Source organism: Morchella importuna (genome assembly GCF_003444635.1).
Source record: "Morchella importuna strain M04M26 chromosome Unknown Morimp01GS001, whole genome shotgun sequence".
Lineage (NCBI taxonomy): Eukaryota > Fungi > Ascomycota > Pezizomycetes > Pezizales > Morchellaceae > Morchella > Morchella importuna.
This window is the reverse complement of record NW_025763398.1, coordinates 2,137,058-2,157,099: the sequence shown is the minus strand read 5'-3', so window position 1 is coordinate 2,157,099 and position 20,042 is coordinate 2,137,058. Positions and strand designations below refer to the sequence as shown.

The 20,042-nt window shown below is 46.2% G+C and overlaps 5 protein-coding genes across 5 annotated transcripts; 3 read left to right on the top strand and 2 right to left on the bottom strand.

The window, feature by feature from the left end:
• Positions 1 to 1,084: 1,084 nt before the first annotated feature.
• LAJ45_00535 (uncharacterized protein) lies at positions 1,085 to 1,731 on the bottom strand (the record flags this gene model as incomplete). Its single annotated transcript, XM_046110136.1, has 3 exons — positions 1,085 to 1,331; positions 1,425 to 1,479; positions 1,539 to 1,731. 3 exons carry the CDS (start codon positions 1,729 to 1,731, stop codon positions 1,085 to 1,087), a joined length of 495 nt encoding a protein of 164 aa, XP_045976829.1.
• A 1,024-nt stretch (positions 1,732 to 2,755) lies between these two features.
• LAJ45_00534 (uncharacterized protein) lies at positions 2,756 to 3,420 on the top strand (the record flags this gene model as incomplete). The annotated part of the gene is made up of 4 exons (XM_046110135.1): positions 2,756 to 2,940; positions 3,155 to 3,171; positions 3,227 to 3,269; positions 3,336 to 3,420. The coding sequence occupies 4 exons, from the start codon at positions 2,756 to 2,758 to the stop codon at positions 3,418 to 3,420; spliced, it is 330 nt and encodes a 109-aa protein (XP_045976828.1).
• A 192-nt stretch (positions 3,421 to 3,612) lies between these two features.
• LAJ45_00533 (uncharacterized protein) lies at positions 3,613 to 4,729 on the top strand (the record flags this gene model as incomplete). The annotated part of the gene is made up of 2 exons (XM_046110134.1): positions 3,613 to 3,686; positions 3,751 to 4,729. 2 exons carry the CDS (start codon positions 3,613 to 3,615, stop codon positions 4,727 to 4,729), a joined length of 1,053 nt encoding a protein of 350 aa, XP_045976827.1.
• A 701-nt stretch (positions 4,730 to 5,430) lies between these two features.
• Positions 5,431 to 11,202, bottom strand: LAJ45_00532 (uncharacterized protein; the record flags this gene model as incomplete). The annotated part of the gene is made up of 5 exons (XM_046110133.1): positions 5,431 to 5,462; positions 5,517 to 6,114; positions 6,171 to 8,293; positions 8,351 to 10,866; positions 10,946 to 11,202. The coding sequence occupies 5 exons, from the start codon at positions 11,200 to 11,202 to the stop codon at positions 5,431 to 5,433; spliced, it is 5,526 nt and encodes a 1,841-aa protein (XP_045976826.1).
• A 2,499-nt stretch (positions 11,203 to 13,701) lies between these two features.
• LAJ45_00531 (uncharacterized protein) lies at positions 13,702 to 19,147 on the top strand (the record flags this gene model as incomplete). The annotated part of the gene is made up of 4 exons (XM_046110132.1): positions 13,702 to 13,991; positions 14,113 to 17,655; positions 17,709 to 18,982; positions 19,044 to 19,147. 4 exons carry the CDS (start codon positions 13,702 to 13,704, stop codon positions 19,145 to 19,147), a joined length of 5,211 nt encoding a protein of 1,736 aa, XP_045976825.1.
• Positions 19,148 to 20,042: the final 895 nt, after the last annotated feature.

Sequence of the window (20,042 nt, the reverse complement as noted above, 5' to 3'; positions counted from 1 at the left end):
AAAAACAGAAATTCCCTAGAAAATAGAGAAGCTCTTATTTTTTTCTTTTGGTGTTAACTCCGCATCCATATATGTAATCCGTAAGTTATTGGGAGGGGGTCGTCCCTTCCTTCTGGAAAATATCTGTGTTCCACAAGGAATTATTAGAACACTAGCTAGAGCCGCAAATGCCGCTATCAAGTGCCGGTACATATCCTATCCCTCTCGAAAAAAAAATCTTTAAAGCTGACCGTATCATGTAAACAATGAAGTACAGTCGCGTATGTTCCAATAGAATAGCCGTAAAGTAGCTCCGAATTAAAATATATTGGGCCACTTCTTTTGTTCTTTAGACTCGGGTGTTGCCGAGGGCCAGTAACCAAACATCACAGCCAAGAAACGCCTGCATATCAGGCTGATGGCGCCAATTGCAATAAGATTCGACTTTCGGGAATCCGTCCAGCTGCCCCGAGCTTATGATTGCAGATAGTTACCTAGTATGAACGAGGTATGTAGAGTATGTACAGCTCTGTATGGCGTATGTGATAGCTGGGTTCTGCTGCTCAACAAGTTAGCCAGAATTTCTATTGAATTATTATACCTACTAGCCATATGCCTCGCCTGAGCGTATCGGCAGTGTGATGGGGCTCAGGATAATGGGGCTCATACCAGAATTATACCAATGCACTGCGTCAAAAGATAACGACCGGCAATCTTCACCGGCACTGAGTGGTCAGGAGAAAGAGCCCCCGTAGATATCCCCCCCCCAAACGCCGTTCGTCGAGGAATGTTGTATGGCGATTCTGATTTGTTAATAGGAAGACCCCTTTTGGAAACTACAGTGCTTTAGAGGATAGATGGCAACCCATTTTGGCGCTTGTTTACTTCTAGACTCGATCCTCACGAAAATATAAAGCAGAGCAGTTGTGCTGATTTATCTAATTGATCAATGCATCTTTACTCACCTCGTAAGTATGCTATTTTATTTTACTTTGGTAAATCCCACCCGAAAACGCGAACAAGCCTGGCTCTTAAGTGTCTCCCACAACGGAATATCTCAAGCAGGTGAGAGGAGATGACGATCTTGAAGAGGGCATACTCTACTCTACGTGCCTAGATGCATGTAACTTCTCTGCATGCACCGGAGAACAGAGCCTCGGGATGCCGCATCAGATACTCTAGCGCTATAGCTCGGTAGAGGTTTGTATGCTGCTTTGCCGGTAGAGTACATGATACCCAAGTTACCCTTTATCGTAGATTCTGATGTTGCATCGAACTCAGCTCCAACCCCACAAGCATGGGCAGGTTGTGGAAGCCATATGCTGTGATCCCATTCTTGTGAAAAGATCATGCTGCCAGATTCCCAGCAGTAAGTTTCTCTGTACGCGGAGGCCGGGGAAAGTTGCAAGACAATCCATTTCTTGGTATGTGTTACATGTACCTACCAGGCATAAACGTATCCCAGGGCGGCTGAGGCTACCGTATGCAAGTATCCTAGAACTGCCAGGCAATACTTAATTTCACATAAAGAGGATACCCACAGATAGAGAGATACTGACGATACCGATGCCCCCTCCTTTCAACGACGTTCGCGTCCATCCCGATTGCGGACCCGAGTGCTGGTCGGTGTCTGGTGTTCCCGACTAAACTGCAACCACGGGCGAGCCAATCGGCAACTCCCACGGAACCCATCAACCAACCTTGTCTCAAGCTTGGACCTCCATCCTGGCGCCAAGCCAAACCACGGCACATCTGGAACAAGCAAAGAAAAGGCACATACAGAGAGCAAGAAAAAAAATCTTCTGAAAATTTTTACTTCTGGGAAATTAACCCCCCTCTAGGTTTTTTTTTCGAATTCCTTTACGCTAGCTGGGATCGGTGGTTTTGGGGCAGAATGCCTTTATTACATCATGGTAACCTTGCCATCGAACCTCCATGTAAAAGGTTTACCCTACACAAACAGAACATTCTAAAGATCACCAGCAAGGGTACCTGGCAGCTCCCAGCCACGCCATCGGTCCAGGACCTCCTTTCCATCAGCTTCCCTACATGTTCTAGCTACTTTACTCTGGAGTTAAGCTAGGTGGAGCAGGTAACCAGGTCCTGGGCCTCAAAATACCATAGTATGAGCTGTCCAAAAGGCAAACGAGGAAGGATGTTGTCGTGGCGATAAAGGGGGGGCAAATGTAGGTATGGTTTTTCCGTTGTCGGATAAAAGATACGCACAAGGAAATAGGCTTCAACGAACTTTTTTTGGCCCTTCAAAAGCTTAAGGGGCTGGTTGGCCGCTGGCTGGCGAGAACGAGAGATCGATCGACAACCAGCCTGACGAGTTGCGAGGCTGGTACCCAATCCAATCAATACTTGAATATCAAAATCAAAACCCGTTTTACTTTCTGTAGCTCCCCTCCCCCACAACAACCTAGTGGGGGTCTAGAGTACCGCTCCTTTCACACATACATACCCGTGCTCTCTTGTGAAGAAGTCCAAAATCCCATCACAATTGCATGCGCGACTGAGTGCGGGATGGAGAAAGGGAGGTCGTTTGTTCGATCTAGTAAGGCGTGCGAACCTATCTGAATACATACTAGCGGGGGGATCAATGCTCAGCTCACGGAGTTCCCTATAAAAGGCCTCAGAGAATTGCTTTGCGGAGGAAGAGTAAACATTCTTAAGCGGAGCTTGATCTTCATCGTATTTAAATTACTCACGCTATTACGAATCCCTTACGACTCTTTTTGATACTATTTCCCTCTAATTCGTGATATTCGCAATTATGTCGTCGGAACCAACTCAAGGAACAGCCACCGGGATAATTGTCGGTGCAACTATCGGTGTCACGATCTTCATGATATTGATGTTTACGGTGTGGCACTACTATTCGCGGAAGATGCATCGCCCAAAGGGACTGCCACCTCTCGGGAGTGAGGACATGAGCGAGAGCGAGAGCGCGAGTGTGGTGTAATGCCGCGCCAGAAACGATGAAGGGGGAGAGGGAGAGGAAGGTGGAAATGATTATGAGAGATGTCTTTTGTGATGATGATGATGTGAGATGCTTAAAGCTTAAAGACTTATGAATTGTAAGAATATTGGACAAGGGGAAAGAAAGAAAAAAACAGAAAGAGCCGTACGACCAAGAAGGGGGACGGATTTGTTAGAGCGCTTGTTTTTCAAGCCGATTGATCATTGAAGGTATGTGCGCTCTCTATTTGTAATCAACACCTCAACTTAGCCTAGATCAACCAAGTAACCGAATTTCTTCACGGATGTAACGAAGCAGACTATCTCCGGTAGGTTACAAATTGTACCCTTGTTGAAAATTGCTCTTGGTAACTGTGACTAACTGTAAATAACAGGGCAAGCGGGGGATGGCGTCATTGTGGAGCGGACAACATCGTGAGAATGCCAATTGGGTTTGGAGATAGAAGAGAAAAGAAGTAGATCGAGGGGGGCGAATAGACAGCTTTATAAATCCGCTATATATATAGCTATATATATATATGTAGCATTTTCTGTTTAGAACAAACGTCCCCTTAATCAGTTCAACAACACTGTACCTACCACATACCTACACACACCTCATATCAATACTATAATCCACCAATCAACCAGTTCAACCTCATATCTTTCAAAATGTCAAACACAATGAAGGAAGTTACCGTCTTTGGTGAGCCTTTCCACGCTGAGATTAAGGAGGTCCCCATCCCGTAAGTCGATTCAGTACATATCCTATAAATGATAGCTGGAGCAAGTAGACTCACAAGCCGCCAGCTCCCCTTCCGCCGATGAAGTCCTCGTCAAGGTCATCTACACCGACAGTAACCCTAAAGACTGGAAATATCCTATCATAACAAGCACCCCCATGAACCCGGGCGACGACATTGCCGGATACATCCACAAAGTAGGCTCCAATGTGACCGAATTCAAGCCCGGAGACCGCGTTGCAGCCTTCCACGTCATGCTCTCTCCACATGGCTCATATGCTGAATATGCCATTGCTCCTGCAGCTACCACTTTCCACATCTCATCAAAAACCTCGTTTGAGGAGGCCGCTACAATTCCTCTCGCAGCCATGACCGCCGCGTTGGCGCTCTACCAGCAGTTCAGATTGCCACTCCCATGGCTCCCAGCTCCAGAGGGCCAGAGAAATCCTCTCATCATTTATGGGGGCTCCTCAGCTGTTGGCGCATTTGCCTTGAAGCTTGCAAAGCTTTCAAATATCCACCCAATCATTGCTGTTGCTGGGTCTGGAATCGACTATGTCAAGTCCCTCGGCGCGGCCGACCACATCGTTGACTACCGCAAGGGTAACGTCGTCGCAGATCTGAAGACCGCCCTCGGGGACGAGAAATGCTACCTCGCCTTTGACGCTGTCTCAGAGAAAGGGTCATTTGTCAACCTTTCAGAGGCTCTCCAGAACCCTGGTGGCAAGATTGCGTTGGTGCTCCCGCGTAATGAGGACTACCCGGAGATCCCGAAAGGAATTGGGCAGGTGAGGACCTGGGTTGGGTCAGTACACAAGGGCAAGTTCCCTGGCGATGTTGGTGAGGGAATGGGGGATCTGGACTTTGGCTGGGTGTTTTACAGATATCTGGGACGTATGCTGGCCACCGGAAAGTTTTCCGGACATCCAGCGACGGTGGTTAAGGGTGGGCTGGAGGGCATTGAGAAGGGGCTTATTGATCTCAAGGACGGAAAGGCTAGTGCGACAAAATACGTGTACCAAATTGCGGACGATAGGTACGAGTGAGATGATGGTTTTGCGGGCGAGAGGTTGTAAGATTACAAAATTGTTTGTACAAAATAATTGAACAAATATGTACGTACATCTTGTAGATCACATGCGCTTGCTCTATCCGAAGGAACTTTTGTGGTCTGGATATAAAGTATCATCATACCTACATGCACTTATATGTACGTTGTACGTAGAGGTTTTGAGCTTTATGTTCACGTGTATACAAGGAATCCAATGTATTTCACCACAAGCTATGTAAATGGAGGATGAAGGTCATGAGGACATCCGAATAAGTAGTCGGCTGCGCTGCACAGGCACTCAAGTGGGTTAGATGGGGGAAGGGGTGGGACAAACAATCTATGTAAACAATAAAACACATGGTCCATTACAATCAATAACTGTAAGAAAAAGAGAGAAGAAAAAAAGAGAGATTCCCAATAATAAATGATATCCAATATCCGCCAGCTACAGTACTAATTGATATTCATGGTATAGAGATAAAAGAATAGTTAGAGCAGATGTTACAAGGAAACACAATGGAATACAGACAAGAAAGGATAAATAAACACGCTACTCCAAATCCATGCATAAAGACGGCGAGAAAGAACATGAATTAGTTACCACCCAGAAACAATACTATCCCACCTTTTTTTCTTTCTATTATGTCCAATCGTGAACCACTAACTCATCACCGCTCTCTTGATCATAATCAAACCCTATAAGTTTCCACCCAGAATAGCTTCCGTAGCTGCGCACAATAGGTTAGTAAATATGTTCATAAAGCGGCCTTAGGTGGACTTACCAGAATTAATATACGCCCTTCGTGCATCCAAACTCATTCCAAACTTCCTCTCTAGTTCCGCCTTAATGCTCTTCTTCGTAACAGTCATCAAGTCTGCGGTCCTAAGGATCTCCCGGATTTCCGCAAGAATGGCATCGTCACTTGGAAGGTCAATATTTGACATTTCCATTTCGCCATGACCGAAGTAGGCAGATCCCCGCTGGGACATCATTTCTGAGGGTGCTATGCTCATGCGACTTTGGTTGCGCATAGGAAGCTCTAACTGTGACATCGGCCTACTTTGGTAGCCCCACTCGGATTGTGTTGGGGCATATGATTTGGTAGCGTATGAATAGCCGGAAGCCTCTGAGCGAGTATCATCATGACCACGGAGTGTTTGTGCTTCCCAGAGACCTGCTTGATAATCTTCCCACTTCTTGCGAGGAATACTGGCAGGATCAAATTTGCCTTCATCTGAAATGACAATCTTTTGACCCTTTTCACCAGTGACAATACGGGTATTACCCCATGAGAAATCGTCCATGTGCCAGAAAGAGTAGAGCGGGAGCGCAAAACTGAAGACCGGGATAGCAATGACGTAAAGAACCATCCATCCGATCTATATACTAGTAAGTACCAAACTATAAAAGGAACAAAGTAATAGACTGCACTTACCATTTCCCACTTCCTCCTGAGAGTGAAAATAATTGCTTGTAAACCATAGACAGCCGCGAGCAGGATGAAGGCCATCATCGGCACAACAGATGAACTGGTAGCAACCATGACAATGAGGTAGACAATGTATGCCACAGTAACTGGCTGGATGATGGTACTGAGCAAGTCAAGGAAGACAACAAATCTCATTGAAAAACAACAGAAACCACATAGTTGCTGCATAGGCATCAATTCCATGAGATTGTGTAAGGTTGAATTAATCCATCTACGACGCTGGGACATGAAAATGCTCCACTCATCAGGCGCAATGGTCCAGGCATGTGCGTTGAAAATATACTTGGTCTTGTAATTGTTGTGGTGCTTGAGGAGAAGGGTTGTCAAGTAACGATCCTCACCAAGATGTAGAAGGTTCTTCATGTGTAATGTATCAACACGGATTTCTGAGTAGGCTTCAACGACCTCCTTGCTGACGAATAATGGTTTTCCACTCTCGGCGGCACGGACACGATACATTGAGAAACAACCGGGTAGACAGGTAACAGACCCAAACAAACTTTCAAATGCCTTTGCGAGATTGTGAGAGATGTAGTACTCGTATACCTGAATCATGGTGATAAACGAGTGTTTGGCGTTGGTAAGTCCGGTTTCTCCACATAGAGCAATAATTCTCGTGTCAGCAAGGAAAGCAGCGACCATGCGAGTAGCTGAGTCGTTGGCAACAACAGTATCGGCATCAATTTGAAATAGAAACTCGTAAAATGTCGGGTTAACTCCAATGATGTTTCGAATCTGGTGGTGCATTTCCAACTCCATAGGGCTCATGGGCAAGTTGTAGTGGACGCGGTTCAAGAATCTCATGAGGATCATTTGAGAATCACGCTTTCCACGGTTACCAGGCTTGGAAACTTCTGATGGCTTTCCAACCTTGACGACAACAAGGAAGGGAACGATATGACCTTGAACCTCGAACAACCCTGAATAGATTTTGCCCATGTTGTGTTGTTTCATGCCCTCTCCGAGAGACTCAAAGCTCAATGGTTCCGGATCGACATTTTCCGCGACACCAAGGATATCCAAAACGATACGGGGAGTAGGCCGATCGTTTCCTTGACCGATAATCATGCCGTCACAAATGACAACCAAAAGCTTGCGCTTATCATCGTACTTCATCCTTGCAAGAGATTCGATTGCACGGCGGAGAGACTCTTCATCTTCGGTATAGGCTGGTACCTGGCACATGACAAACTTATCAAGGTTCTCCGGCATAGTTTTACGACCGAACTGAAGGGCAGCAAAGAACTTGAACAGAATGACACCAACCATCATAAGTGAGATGGCAAGTAGGAGGTACGTAGCAAATTGACACTGGGGGGAATTACGGGTATCGACGTTTCCAACATAGAAGAGGTTATCAAGGCAGACCTTCTGGCGTTTCTTGAGGTCAGCCGACATTGGGAGTGCATTCCAATACTTGGTGATGTCTTCACCAGCACGGCCAGCGAAGAGATCTCTGACTGAATCATCCATGAAATCAGTGCTGATGGAGGGAACATCAATCTCGGATCCATCTTCTGGCCTTTCGATTCTTCGTCCACCTTTGTTATAGTCTGTCATGTCATAAACACGGTCCCCGATGATCGCGATGTTATTGTTTCTGTCTGCAAGCGTTCTAACATATTGAGAAGAATATCCGATATTTCCTTTCTTATAGTTTGCCTTAAGAACCATCATTTGTTCAAAAAACCAATCAGGACGAGAGTCGTTCCTGAAAGCTCTGAAATCGTGGTATTTGGCGTTCTTATCAACCGTTCTATCGGATGTAGCGTTCGTTCCCTGGAAATCGAGAGTAACATATGGGCTGACGGATCCAGTGACACCATTGCACAGAGCCGAGACCTGGACAGGAAAAAGAGAAGTTGCGTCCTTCCCGCCATACGCCAGAAGATTCTTTGAAGTGACAAGAGTAGGGAAATGAGCCGGAACAAATGAGGTGAGATCAAAAACAACACCGCGGATTGCGATGTAAGCCGTGTCTTCCATGTGGTTTTTCCCGCCATCGTGCGAAGATAGTTCCTGAAGAGTAAAGACGTTTTGCTTGGGACAAATAAGTTGGGGAAAGAAGACTGTGAGTGGTTAATAATTATTACTAAACAATGGGACTATTCGAGATGCCAACTTACTCAGGAAAAAGACTGACAACAAGCACATGAACCAGATCATGAGATTGATAGCAAGCTTTTCTCGCCACGCTACTTGAATATCTTTTCGCTTCATACCTCCAACCCACCGGAGTACGAAGTCTGGGATAAACCATGTAACGGACCACACCATGAACATCCATCTTTTACGACCTGGTGTTACCGGCAGCTCTTCGATTTCTTGCTCTCTGGCAGCAGCACCCTTCTCTGCCATCTGTTCTCGAGTATCAAAGTTCTTAAACATGTCGCCTGAGTGGAAAGCAGACGCTGCAGCTTCGGATCTCAAATCATCCGATTTGGCAAAATAGCCCTTCCCAGCCTCTCCAGTGCCGTAAATGTGAGTGCCTAGTCCTCCGGGACTAGGAGTTCCATGTCCAGGAATTAACCTCACCCTGGAGTCTGAACCTCCAAACAAACCGCCGCCTCGGGCGGTCTCACCTACAGGCGTCATGGGTGTACTCCCTGGCTCCTCGCCGTCACCCAAAAATCCTCCAGAAGCGTATCTCTTAGCTCCAGCATGTTCACCTATTTGTGCAACTTCTGCCCAACAGTTCTCACTCAAAAAGATACCTGTAGCACCTACTCTAGCTTCGTTCATAGACCAGTTCCTCTCTTCGACCACAAGCTCTGCCTTTTCCTTTTCACTACCAACAATATTGCTCTCTGGTTCCGCGAGGCCCAAGAACTCACCAAATGGCAAGAAGACCGAAAAGTCCGCATTTCGTATCCTTTGCGAGATCTCGGCAATCCCAAATGTTCGGATTTGTGTTCGCACGCACTTAGAATCGAATTGATTGGCGATTCTCCTGTCGTTGGGCTTGAGACAAAACACGAAATAAGGGTTTGTGTTCGTTCCAGTGAGAGACCTTGTAACTGTATCCAAGGCACTAACGAATTGAGCGGCTGCACCTTGATCGGGTGAAGAGGCTGATACGTCTGAATCTAGGTTTGGAGTCTTAGACTCTCCTACACCCTTGATATTTGGTCTCTCGCCCTTCTTACGCATTACACTGGGCATTCGCAAGGGCCGCGATGAAATTTGTCCCTGCATGATTGCGGTCTTTTCACGGGGATGCTGAACTGTAGTGACAGCTTTGCTGCTGAACAAATCGGTTATAAAATCACTCGTTGTGCCACGGAACAGGTTCATAAGATCTCCAGAGATAACTTCTCCGTTTTCTTCAATGAGGCTGGCGACTGGGTATTCGACCTCTCCTGCAAAGTGCTTGATGGAGAAGCTGTTCGCAGCGGAAGAGCTGCCAATGGTAATAGCAGCATTATTCTTTGAATCAAATCTCTTCTTTAAACTCTCAAGAAACTGTGTATCGGTCTTTCCACGTCGTGTTTGATCGTCCAGAATACTAAGAAGCCCGTTCCCGTGCTTCAATAACCCACGGACCGCATCTGAATTATCGAAATAACTTGTGGCAGTCACACCGACTTCCTCACTTTCAAGCTGCTCGGCTTTTCTGTCGAAGAAGCTTTGAAGGCAGAAATTGTATAAGCTCTCTGTTGCAGCGTTGTTTAGGAGCTGATCTAAAGTACTGCCAGTAGACGATACTTGAGAGAAACCAGGGAAATCGATGATGGAAACGGTGTTGGCAACCGCATCCTCAACTGCGCAAAGTCTTTCGTTGACAGACTCGATGATCCAGGCTACAAGGAGCGAGTATAGGGTCCTGGCTAGCTCATCCGCATGGGCTCTGGCACCTCTTGCGTCCAGCATCACAGTGACTCTCTCACGGTTCAGGGTTTTCGTCTTATAAGACAAGCTGTTCTCCATAGCCTCCTGACTAACGCCTAAGAAGGCAGCAATTACGCCCAAGACGTCCTTGTTCTTTACGACAACAACTGCATCGCCCCCTTCCATTGCACCCGAATCTTCTCCTTTTGCCATGGTAGCATGGGAATTTGCAAACTCGAGTTGGCCGATATGGAGGATAGTTGCAAGCATTTGGCAAACCTCTGCAATCTCTTGTCGAGGGAATTCAAGTTTTCTTAGAGCAGTCTTGAAATGTGCAAAGCCTTCCGCATCATTTATCCCAACCTTGAGTTGCGTTGGGTGACCGAGATACCTCCACCTCTTTTGACCAGCTCCATTCCTCATTTCCCCGCTGCTATGTCTGTTTCCCGCAGCAGATGTGGCGGGGGTATTCAACCCCAAATGCGCCTTTTCGGCATCCGATGTACCTGCAAGAAGATAGTACAGAATATGGAAATTGCGCTCTCCGGTGGGCACACCAGCAACACGAGAACGCTCTAAACGATGATCCAAAAGCTTTCCTCCGATCAAAGTTTGAGATATGTTGTCATATTGGAGTTCAAGAAAGAGTCCCGCCTTGGATGCGGTAGGTGTGGTGAGAGATTTAGTCGAAGTGAGGGAGTCGAAGAGAAAGCTGAAGAGGGATATTTTCTGAGATAGTGGGGTTGATGTATAAGAAAGAAGATGAGACAAAAGAAGTGACCTCAAAGTTGTCTTCCCAGCCCCAGATTCACCACTAAAAAGCACGATTAGTCCTATTCTTGTAATGATGCGAAAAAAATTATTGGTAAACGAAACCAGAGGTTTTGGCTTACAGAAACAGAACAGCTTGATTCTCTCCTCTTCCGCCAAGCCGTCTCCATATACGACCTGCCAATGCTTCCAACTCCACACTAGCGGCATCGGGGGCAGTATAAGTATTCAATGCAACTATGGCGTGGGAACTGATTGTAGCGGTGGGCAAAGACAAGTGGAAACGGGAGGCCAAATGTGCTGTTATGTGAGTGTCCGACTGGAGATGGGCCGGCAACGAGGGTAGTGACGGCTGTGACTGGGGAGTTTGCTGTGCCATGATGGGCTAAAGCTTGACTACTACAGTCGAGGGGGATGGCAGCCCCCGAGTGAGTAGATGTATTAGGAAATTAATGAACGGCGGTTGAAACGCCTATACTACAACGGCGATGATACTGAATATGTTGAGGATAGGTTGACAAAACGAATAGAGTCGTTATGGAGTAGGAATGTTTAGAGGCGGGAAAAAGTAGGAGTGGCAAGGCGGTTCGTTTCTAGTGAAGGTCGCGAACAAAACCAAGGAGGTGGTATGTGGGAGATAGAAAAGGAGTAGTAGGCCGAACAACACCAGCAAGAATGCAATATATGCAAGCGAGCGTATGAGAACAACAAACAATAAACGAAGGTGATGAAGGGTACAATCGAGCTGTACTCAATTAAATCCGAAGACACAAAGAAGTAGCAGCACAGCGAGTAAAGCAGCTGGTTGAGAGAAAGACGAAGGAGAAAGATTCGCAAAGTCCACGATCGATAGTAATTATGCCAAATCCGATTGTTTTGCCTTGACAGATGGAAACTGATTGGTGTAACACTTTTTGCCCTTTTCCGTTTCTTCCTTCCTGGCGAGACCTAGTCAGCTAATTATGCGGGTTAGTGGGCGAGAATCCCACTCCCTCAGAAAATCGCTCTTGTTGTTGTTGACCTTTTCCCCTTCCTGGCAGAAAACCCTCTAAAATATCTATATACCCCTGTTGCTCTCTTTAGGGCGTCCCCGTCTTCCCGTTCGCTTCCTTTTGCCACACCCTCTTGCTGTCATATGTTTTTGTGGATATAACCTCCTGCCTGGACCCTTTCGACGAAGAGGCTCTCCTATCCACCCCCAGTCCAAGTCATTGATTTATGATCACGATACTAACCCGAACTTTGCCGTAACTTCCTCCGAGGCTTCCAATAGCTATCTATATATGGGGCCACAAATACGAGCATTTGCTCTCCTCGAGTAGAGCTAGAGCAGATATGTTCGTGTAGAGTGTTAAAAGTGCTGCTTTCTGGCTGAAAAGCTACCTACCTATGTACCAAGACAGGACGTTGATCAGCACCCAACCTTCCGGTTCCAAAAATAGGGGCACTTTAAGAGAATTACTCTATTTACTTACACCACCCATGTCTCACGTATCTTTCTTTCAAAAACATACATACACAAACCTCTTTTCTTTTTCCCGTGTTGTTTCTTTTGGGACTGACGATTCCAGAGTGAATCGAGCACAGTCCGGCAGGTCGAGTACCCGACCGAAACAGGGGTAGCTGCCTACTTGGGAAAAGCCCTCTCGGCCCAGGGCCATTCTATTCGTCATAATCCCAAAGCCAAAGTGGCGTTATATTTAGAACAGCCAGCAGGTCAGCGCAGGAACTGCTTTTGGTCTTGGCTAGGTCGATGCTTTGAGTTTGTTTTTCTTACACACCTCACTTGTTTATTTATTTTGATTTCTATTTCTCATGTGTTTTTGCACCTGACGAAGGTCACATTACTTAATAAATCTGAAAAAAGAGTAGTCATGATGTCTATAATTGGGGCTGTACAGTAAAGAAGCTTTTTTACCAAGAGTAGATGGCCATGACAGGAATTATGAGCCGTGTATATTCCCAAGTGGTTAGTGAACATGTTACCAGGGGTCGACGAGAGTTTTAGGTACGACATGAATCAAAAGAAAAGAAGCAAAATCGGTTATTTTGTTCAGTGCCTGCAGGTATTCCACGCTAGAAGCTAAATTTCAATTGATATGCCAGTTGTGCGGGAGAATCAGAAGCGGTTGGAACAACCGGTACCTAGTAGGTGGTAGGTAGAGTACATGTAGGTAAGTCTCTGTTTAGGATAACATCCAAGCGGTGGCTACATCCATTCTGCCAATCATCTATTTTGCCCGGGAGACAAACAAAACAAAAAGGAAGACTAGAAACGAGAGTTAGAGTGACAGTATGGGAAGGAAAAAGAGACAGAACATTCCATTCTTCTAGCATCCCATTCTCGCAGCTCGCTCTGCAACCAAAACCTTCTCCTGTCTGTTTTCTATCCAACTACACTCGTTTACTTTATCCCCACCAATTCTCTGAATCCATTTAATTTGCCTCTTGTAGTCCCTCACTTTGCTGTTGTAACTTGTTCCTATTTCGGTCCAGCTGAGGAAAAGGGGAAAATTACAATTGTGCTACTGCTGCAACTTGCTTGCCGCAGCAACCAAAACAAACACCACCTCCAGCTTTATTATTAGTTGGCAATCGTGAACATTGTCTTCTCGTTGTCGTATCACATCAACAACTCATTCACTTACTTGGCCCATAACCTTATTGGACTTTTTTGGTTTTCATTTTTCAGCTATTCGCCTTTGTTTTTCTACCCCCTGGTTGTGTTAACACTGGTAAATCTGGTGCTTCTCACTCACAGAAGGTTCCTCCTTCACTACTGAAGTGAATTTTGCAGTAATACCCCCCTTCGTTACATTGAATTTCATTACTATCCAAAGTCTAGTAGATTGACACCGATTTCAATAGCTTCTCCACAATGTCGTTCTCGAATAGACATTCAATCTACTCGACGACGTCCGCTTCACCTTACGCCGCGAATCAACAAGGCGGAGGGCAGATTACAACCTCGTCCCTACTTACAGCTCTTCACAATTCTTATCAATCAGGCCAACCTCACAGTCTCGATGCAAGCACAACGCTCGTTGTGAATTCTGGAAATGGCCTCGGCAATGCAGGCTACGGGGGCGGGGTGATTGACGAAAATGTTGGAACAAGAGCTTGGGAGCATGCCCGGAGACGAGCAGAGGACCAAACTATTTTATTAGCGTAAGTGGACCCTTTTTGGTTTTTGCTAGTCGAGGTTTTTGGGGTCTCCGTTATCCTTCAAACGGCCCAACCCAAAAAAGCACATCAAACCCTTTGTTAATATTTGCTAACATCGCTCTAGATCTCTACATCCCCACTCACCTTCACTTTTAACCCCGATTTTGGGTACACTACCCTCACCACCAGACATCCTTACCAACGCCCTTGCTCTAATTTCAGCATTTACATCTTGCCTGACACCTTCATCTCCATTCTCTGTACCGTATCATAATGGTTTGGTGGTCTCTCTTCAGCTATCTTTAGCCGGGAACATCACAGGAGCCCACATCTCCCTCTCAACCGCCGGGATCGATACTGCCAACGGTCTTCTCCAAATACCTGCGAAGGACGGATATAGAGCCTTTGATGTATTTTACTATCTCCTATCAGCAGCATCCACGCCTGCTGAAAGGCAGGGTCTCGGTCTACAAACACCCGACAAGTATTCACTACTCGCCCGAAGTGGGACCTACTACCTTCCAAGCTATCTGCCTACCGCAGATGACTCAGCAGCAGCGGAGGATTGGAGAGCAAATCTTAGGGCTATCGGGGTCAAGGGGAGTCTTCTTAGGGGTCTTCTCTCAGCGCTTGCTGGTATTCTCAAACTTGGGAATTCTGTCGGACTTTTAGTAGATGAAGATGTTGTTGAAGAGGTGTGCGAAGATGTATCCGGCCTTATCGGCATCGAACCCGAAGTTCTGGCAAAAAAGATGGGCGACAACGAGAGAGAAGCATTCATCGCAGCTGTCTATGAAGCTATTGTTGAATGGATTGTTGCAAGATCGAACGATGCTATTGCCGCTGACTTCGAGGCACGGAAAGAGAATGAGTCAGGTACAGATGGAAGTGAAGGCGATACCGTTCAAATCAATGTTCTTGAGCTGCCTGGTGAAAAGATGGCGAAGGCTCTATGTCTTAAAGGCGTGTTCGACGACGAAAGTGGCCTCAATTTAGAAATGAAAATGGACGGAGTTCAAATGCCCAGTGCTAACGGTACCGTGCTCAGGGAGATGAAGACTGCATGGACTGAAGCCGAGAGTGCGGGCCTCGTTGGTATGAGTAGAGATAGGGAATACGAGCGTGATAGAAGGGAGCAAGTTATTGAGAAGGGCGGTCGTGAGGTTGAGGAGGGTGGATTTTTGAAGGAACTCCTATTCCCAGCCGAGTATGGGCGAGATATGGACTCGATCAAATTTGATGCTGTGCAGCTCCTTGCAGCCTCTCGAGTCTGGTGGCATTTAAACCTATCACCTTCAGAAGACCCAACCACTGGGCAACAGCCAGCTCAATGGGCTGCTGCTGCTGTCAGTAAGCAGTTGCGTAGCTGGAGACTGCCTGAATGGGGAAACCGCAGAACCAAGCACCTCGATTTTACTTCTGACTTCGATTTCGACGAATTCTCGGTAAGATACGCCCCTCTTGGCTGCACTGGTGGTCGAGATGGCGTTGAGAGCTGGGTTATCGAAAGAGGCTGGAGTAATGGTGAAGTGGTAGTAGGAAATGAGAGGGTATGGATGCGGGAAGGAAGTTGGTGGGAAGCAGAGAATATGCTCGACTTGAAACAACCAATGCCAGGTATGATGGGCATGGGGGCCGCTCCAATGGACACCGGCTACACTACAAATACCAACGGGAGCGGCTACTTCGCCATGGGCGGTGTCCAGCCATTGACACCCGGCGCATCCAGAGATAATCTTCTTCGACAGAGTACCATGAGTGGAGCATTGCCTGGAAGCTCTCCCCTCGCTGCATCCGGCGGTGAGGGAGATGCTCCTGGAATGTCAAAATACGACGAAGCCTACTATTCTGGAAAGCTTGACCCCGAAGCTGCCGATCCCAAGCATATTGAGGAACAGCCGACCTCTAGAACCCGTAAAATCTGGGTCGCTGCAGTGTGGGCCTTAACATGGTGGATTCCGAGTTTCTTACTCCAGCACGTTGGCAGGATGAAGCGGCCTGATGTCCGAATGGCTTGGAGAGAGAAATTTGTTCTTTGCCTTTTCATCTTCTTGTGTAACGCTATCATCGTGTTTTGGATTGCTGCATTTGCCAGACTGGTCTGTCCGAATTACGACAAAGCTTGGAATACCAAGGAGGTTGCAACCCACACGGGTGAAAACGATTTCTGGGTCAGCATCCGTGGTTACGTCTATGATATGACCGATTTCTGGACCCTCCAACACAGTGACAGCAATATCGAGACCACCAGAGACAACATGATCGATTTTGCTGGTCTTGATCTTTCTGCCTACTTCCCGCCACCTATCTATCTAGCTTGTCCTGATCTCATTAGCTCCCAACTCGTAACCATGAGTTACAATGATTCCTCTACAGTACAACAATTTGCTATTGGTATTCACAACTCTGGCCCTCGTCTTGCTCAAGACACAACCTCCGAGTTGCATTCAGCAAACTGGTACTCACAACGATTTTTACCCTTCATCAAAGATTTCAAAAAGGGTGACCTGGTCTGGGATCCAAAGGATATTAGGAAGACAGGGAAAGCAGACAATAAACCATGGGGTATCATCGATGATAAGATCTACGATCTGACAGATTACTTCTACACTGCGGACCTCAATCCCAATACCGGTGCTGCTGGTGTTACTTCCTATAACTACCTCGATTCGGAGATTGAGGATTTATTTCAGCAGAAACCAGGTAGCGATCTCACCAAGGAATTTCATAAACTGGGTAACAGCACTATGCGGGCCCAAAACTTGAGATGTATGAACAATCTCTTCTACGTAGGACGCACGGATTTCAGGAAAACAGCCAAGTGTCAATTCAACAGTTATATTCTTCCCATCTTCGCTGGTATCGTCGCAGCTGTTATTGTCGTCAAGTTTTTGGCTGCGCTTCAGCTTGGTTCCAAACGTCGTCCGGCTCAACAAGACAAGTTCGTCATTTGTCAGATTCCTGCGTATACCGAGGGCGAGGATCAACTTAGGAAGGCACTCGACTCACTTACTGCCCTGAACTACGATAACAAGAGGAAATTACTTTGCGTGGTATGCGACGGTTTGGTCGTTGGTGGTGGTAACGATAGACCTACTTCGAGCATCGTTTGTGACATCCTTGGTGTTGACCCAAAGATTGATCCTCCTGCGCTGCCTTTCAAATCCGTCGGAGATGGAAGTGCTCAACTGAATTACGGAAAGGTTTACTCTGGTTTGTATGAATACGAGGGATGTGTCGTTCCTTACGTCGTCATTGTCAAGGTTGGAAAACCTTCCGAAAAATCAAAGCCTGGTAATCGTGGTAAACGTGATTCCCAAGTTCTGCTTCTCGACTTCCTTAACCGCGTCCACCACCGTACTCCTATGTCTCCGCTTCAACTTGAGATATTCCACCAAATCAACAACATCATTGGTGTTGATCCAGAGCTTTACGAATATCTTCTCATGGTTGACGCTGATACAAGTGTCAAGGAAGATGCGTTGAACCGTTTGGTGGCTGCTTGCGCAAACGATGCAAAGATCGTAGGAATCTGCGGTGAGACTAGTTTGGAGAATGAGGAAAGGTCCTGGTGGACTATGATTCAGGTTTACGAATACTATATCTCTCACCATCTCGCAAAGGCTTTTGAGAGTCTATTCGGATCGGTTACTTGTTTGCCTGGATGGTAAGCCCCTTTTAAGCCCCTTAACAAACGTATATATATTGACTCTTTGTTAGTTTCTGCATGTATCGCCTACGCACTCCTGACAAGGGTCGTCCTCTTATTATCTCTAGCAAAATTATTGAGGAATACTCTGATGGGTGTGTCGACACGCTTCACAAGAAGAACCTGTTGTCTCTCGGTGAGGATCGTTATCTTACGACTTTGATGACTAAGCATTTCCCATACATGAGCTACAAGTTCATTCCAGACGCCTACGCTCTTACTGCTGCCCCTGAGACTTGGAGTGTTCTGTTGTCCCAAAGGCGTCGATGGATTAACTCTACCGTTCACAATTTGGCCGAATTGTTCTTCCTCAAGGAGATGTGCGGCTTTTGTTTCTTCTCCATGAGATTCGTCGTCTTTTTGGATTTGATCGGTACCATCATTCTTCCTGCCACTTGCGTATACTTCGGATATTTGATCTATCTTATTGCTAGCAAGACAGGACCAATGCCTATCCTGTCACTGGTTATGATTGCTGCCGTTTATGGTCTCCAAGCGATCATCTTCATTATAAAGAGGCAATGGCAGCATGTTGGATGGATGATCATCTATATCCTTGCGTTCCCAATCTACTCCTTTGTTCTCCCCGTTTACTCATTCTGGGCCCAAGACGATTTCTCATGGGGTAATACTCGTATCGTCATTGGCGAGAGCGGCGCCAAGAAGGTTGTTGCTACTGCAGATGAAGGATTTGATCCAAAGAGTATTCCGCTGCAATCGTGGGACGACTATGCGGCTCAAAACGGACTTCCTGGTCGTCGCGGTGGTGCACCGGAGAAATTTGATGGCGCTTATCAGGACGGCGTTGAACTTGATGACATGCAATCTATGTACTCTTCTGTTAAGCCAGCCTCCACAATTCTTACTGGTCTTCCAAATATGGGCGGGCACCCTTATATGCCACCCCATTCTCCAGCCCCGTTCAATAATAACAGGCAGTCAACTTATTCGGCTTACACAAACTTCAACGATCCAAACCACCACCAGCAGCAACGTTTGATGTCACTAGGAGGTATGAGCCAGAGGGATTATTGGCAAGATGGTCCTGCGAACAATCGCCAGAGTGCCATGAGTACCGGGTTGCCAAGCACTGATAACCTCCTCTCCATGAACACCCCTCCACCAAGAGGGCCTAGTCGGAGTCCCCTTGGATTCGCTGGAAGTAGACCAGCAAGTACCATGGACTTCATGAGGGCTGGTGGCGGTCCAGATGATGATTCGATCATTGAAAGTATCAGACAAGTCTTAAGAGAGGTGGATTTGGAGACTGTTACGAAGAAACAAGGTTTGTTCTAAATTCTTTCTTAGAAACACTTATCGTTTATCAATTACTGACTCTCAATCAGTCCGTGCGTTGGTGGAGCAAAGATTGCAGACAGAGTGCCAAGGCGAGAGACGGTCATTCTTGGATAAACACATTGACACTGAGTTGGCAAACTTGCCAATGTGATTTGTCAAAATCATATGAATTAGGTTTTCATTCATGGGCGTTATCCTACCAGTATTTTTTCAATTAATCTGTGCATTGTGTTTGCTTTACTTATCATTACTTTTTTATGTTTTACACTGGATTTCATATTGTTAATGCGTTATTGCAAAAAACGGTTAAAGTGGATGGGAAGATGATGGATGGATTGATGGGGGTTTGCGGTAGCGGCATATATACCTTGCATGGAACGGAAGGTGTGGTTTATTGTGATATTGTAATAGTGAATGCTGGAACCAAAGCATGGAGTTTTTCGTTTTTTGCATCACCTGTATTTGATCAATCATTGATGTGCACTTTTTTTTAACTCAAGTTTGGTATTTGCTAAAATTTTATACCATTTTACCTGATCTACCTGCTCTTTTTCTCGGCAAGAGCATATTTAAATTCCCTAGGATAGTACAATAGAACCCGTGGAACCATCTGGCTCGTCCTGAGCATTTACCCTTACAATCATGGTGATTTGGTTCTCTTCCTACGGAGCCCAAGATAGCCCGAGAGCCCTTAAATCCTTATAAGGCGACTACCCTTATAAGAGGGACTCTTCCAGGGAGACATACTAAAATCGACTACATATATGTGTGTCTCCACAGCAACGGCTCTAAGCAGGCTTAAATCCTACTTTGCCGCTAAGTAAAGTATTTACATAACCACAATTCACACAGGGCATACAATCATAAGGAACTCGACGCACCAGCTCCCTCGCTGAGATTTTACTACATGTAGGTACATACTGCTTTTTCTATTACAAAGTCAACTTATTATCCCGGATCCATTTGCCGTCCCGTACGAAATCCCTACAATCTTGGTAATCGAGTTAATGTGGCTGACTGTACTATATGTACTCTATTTATCAATA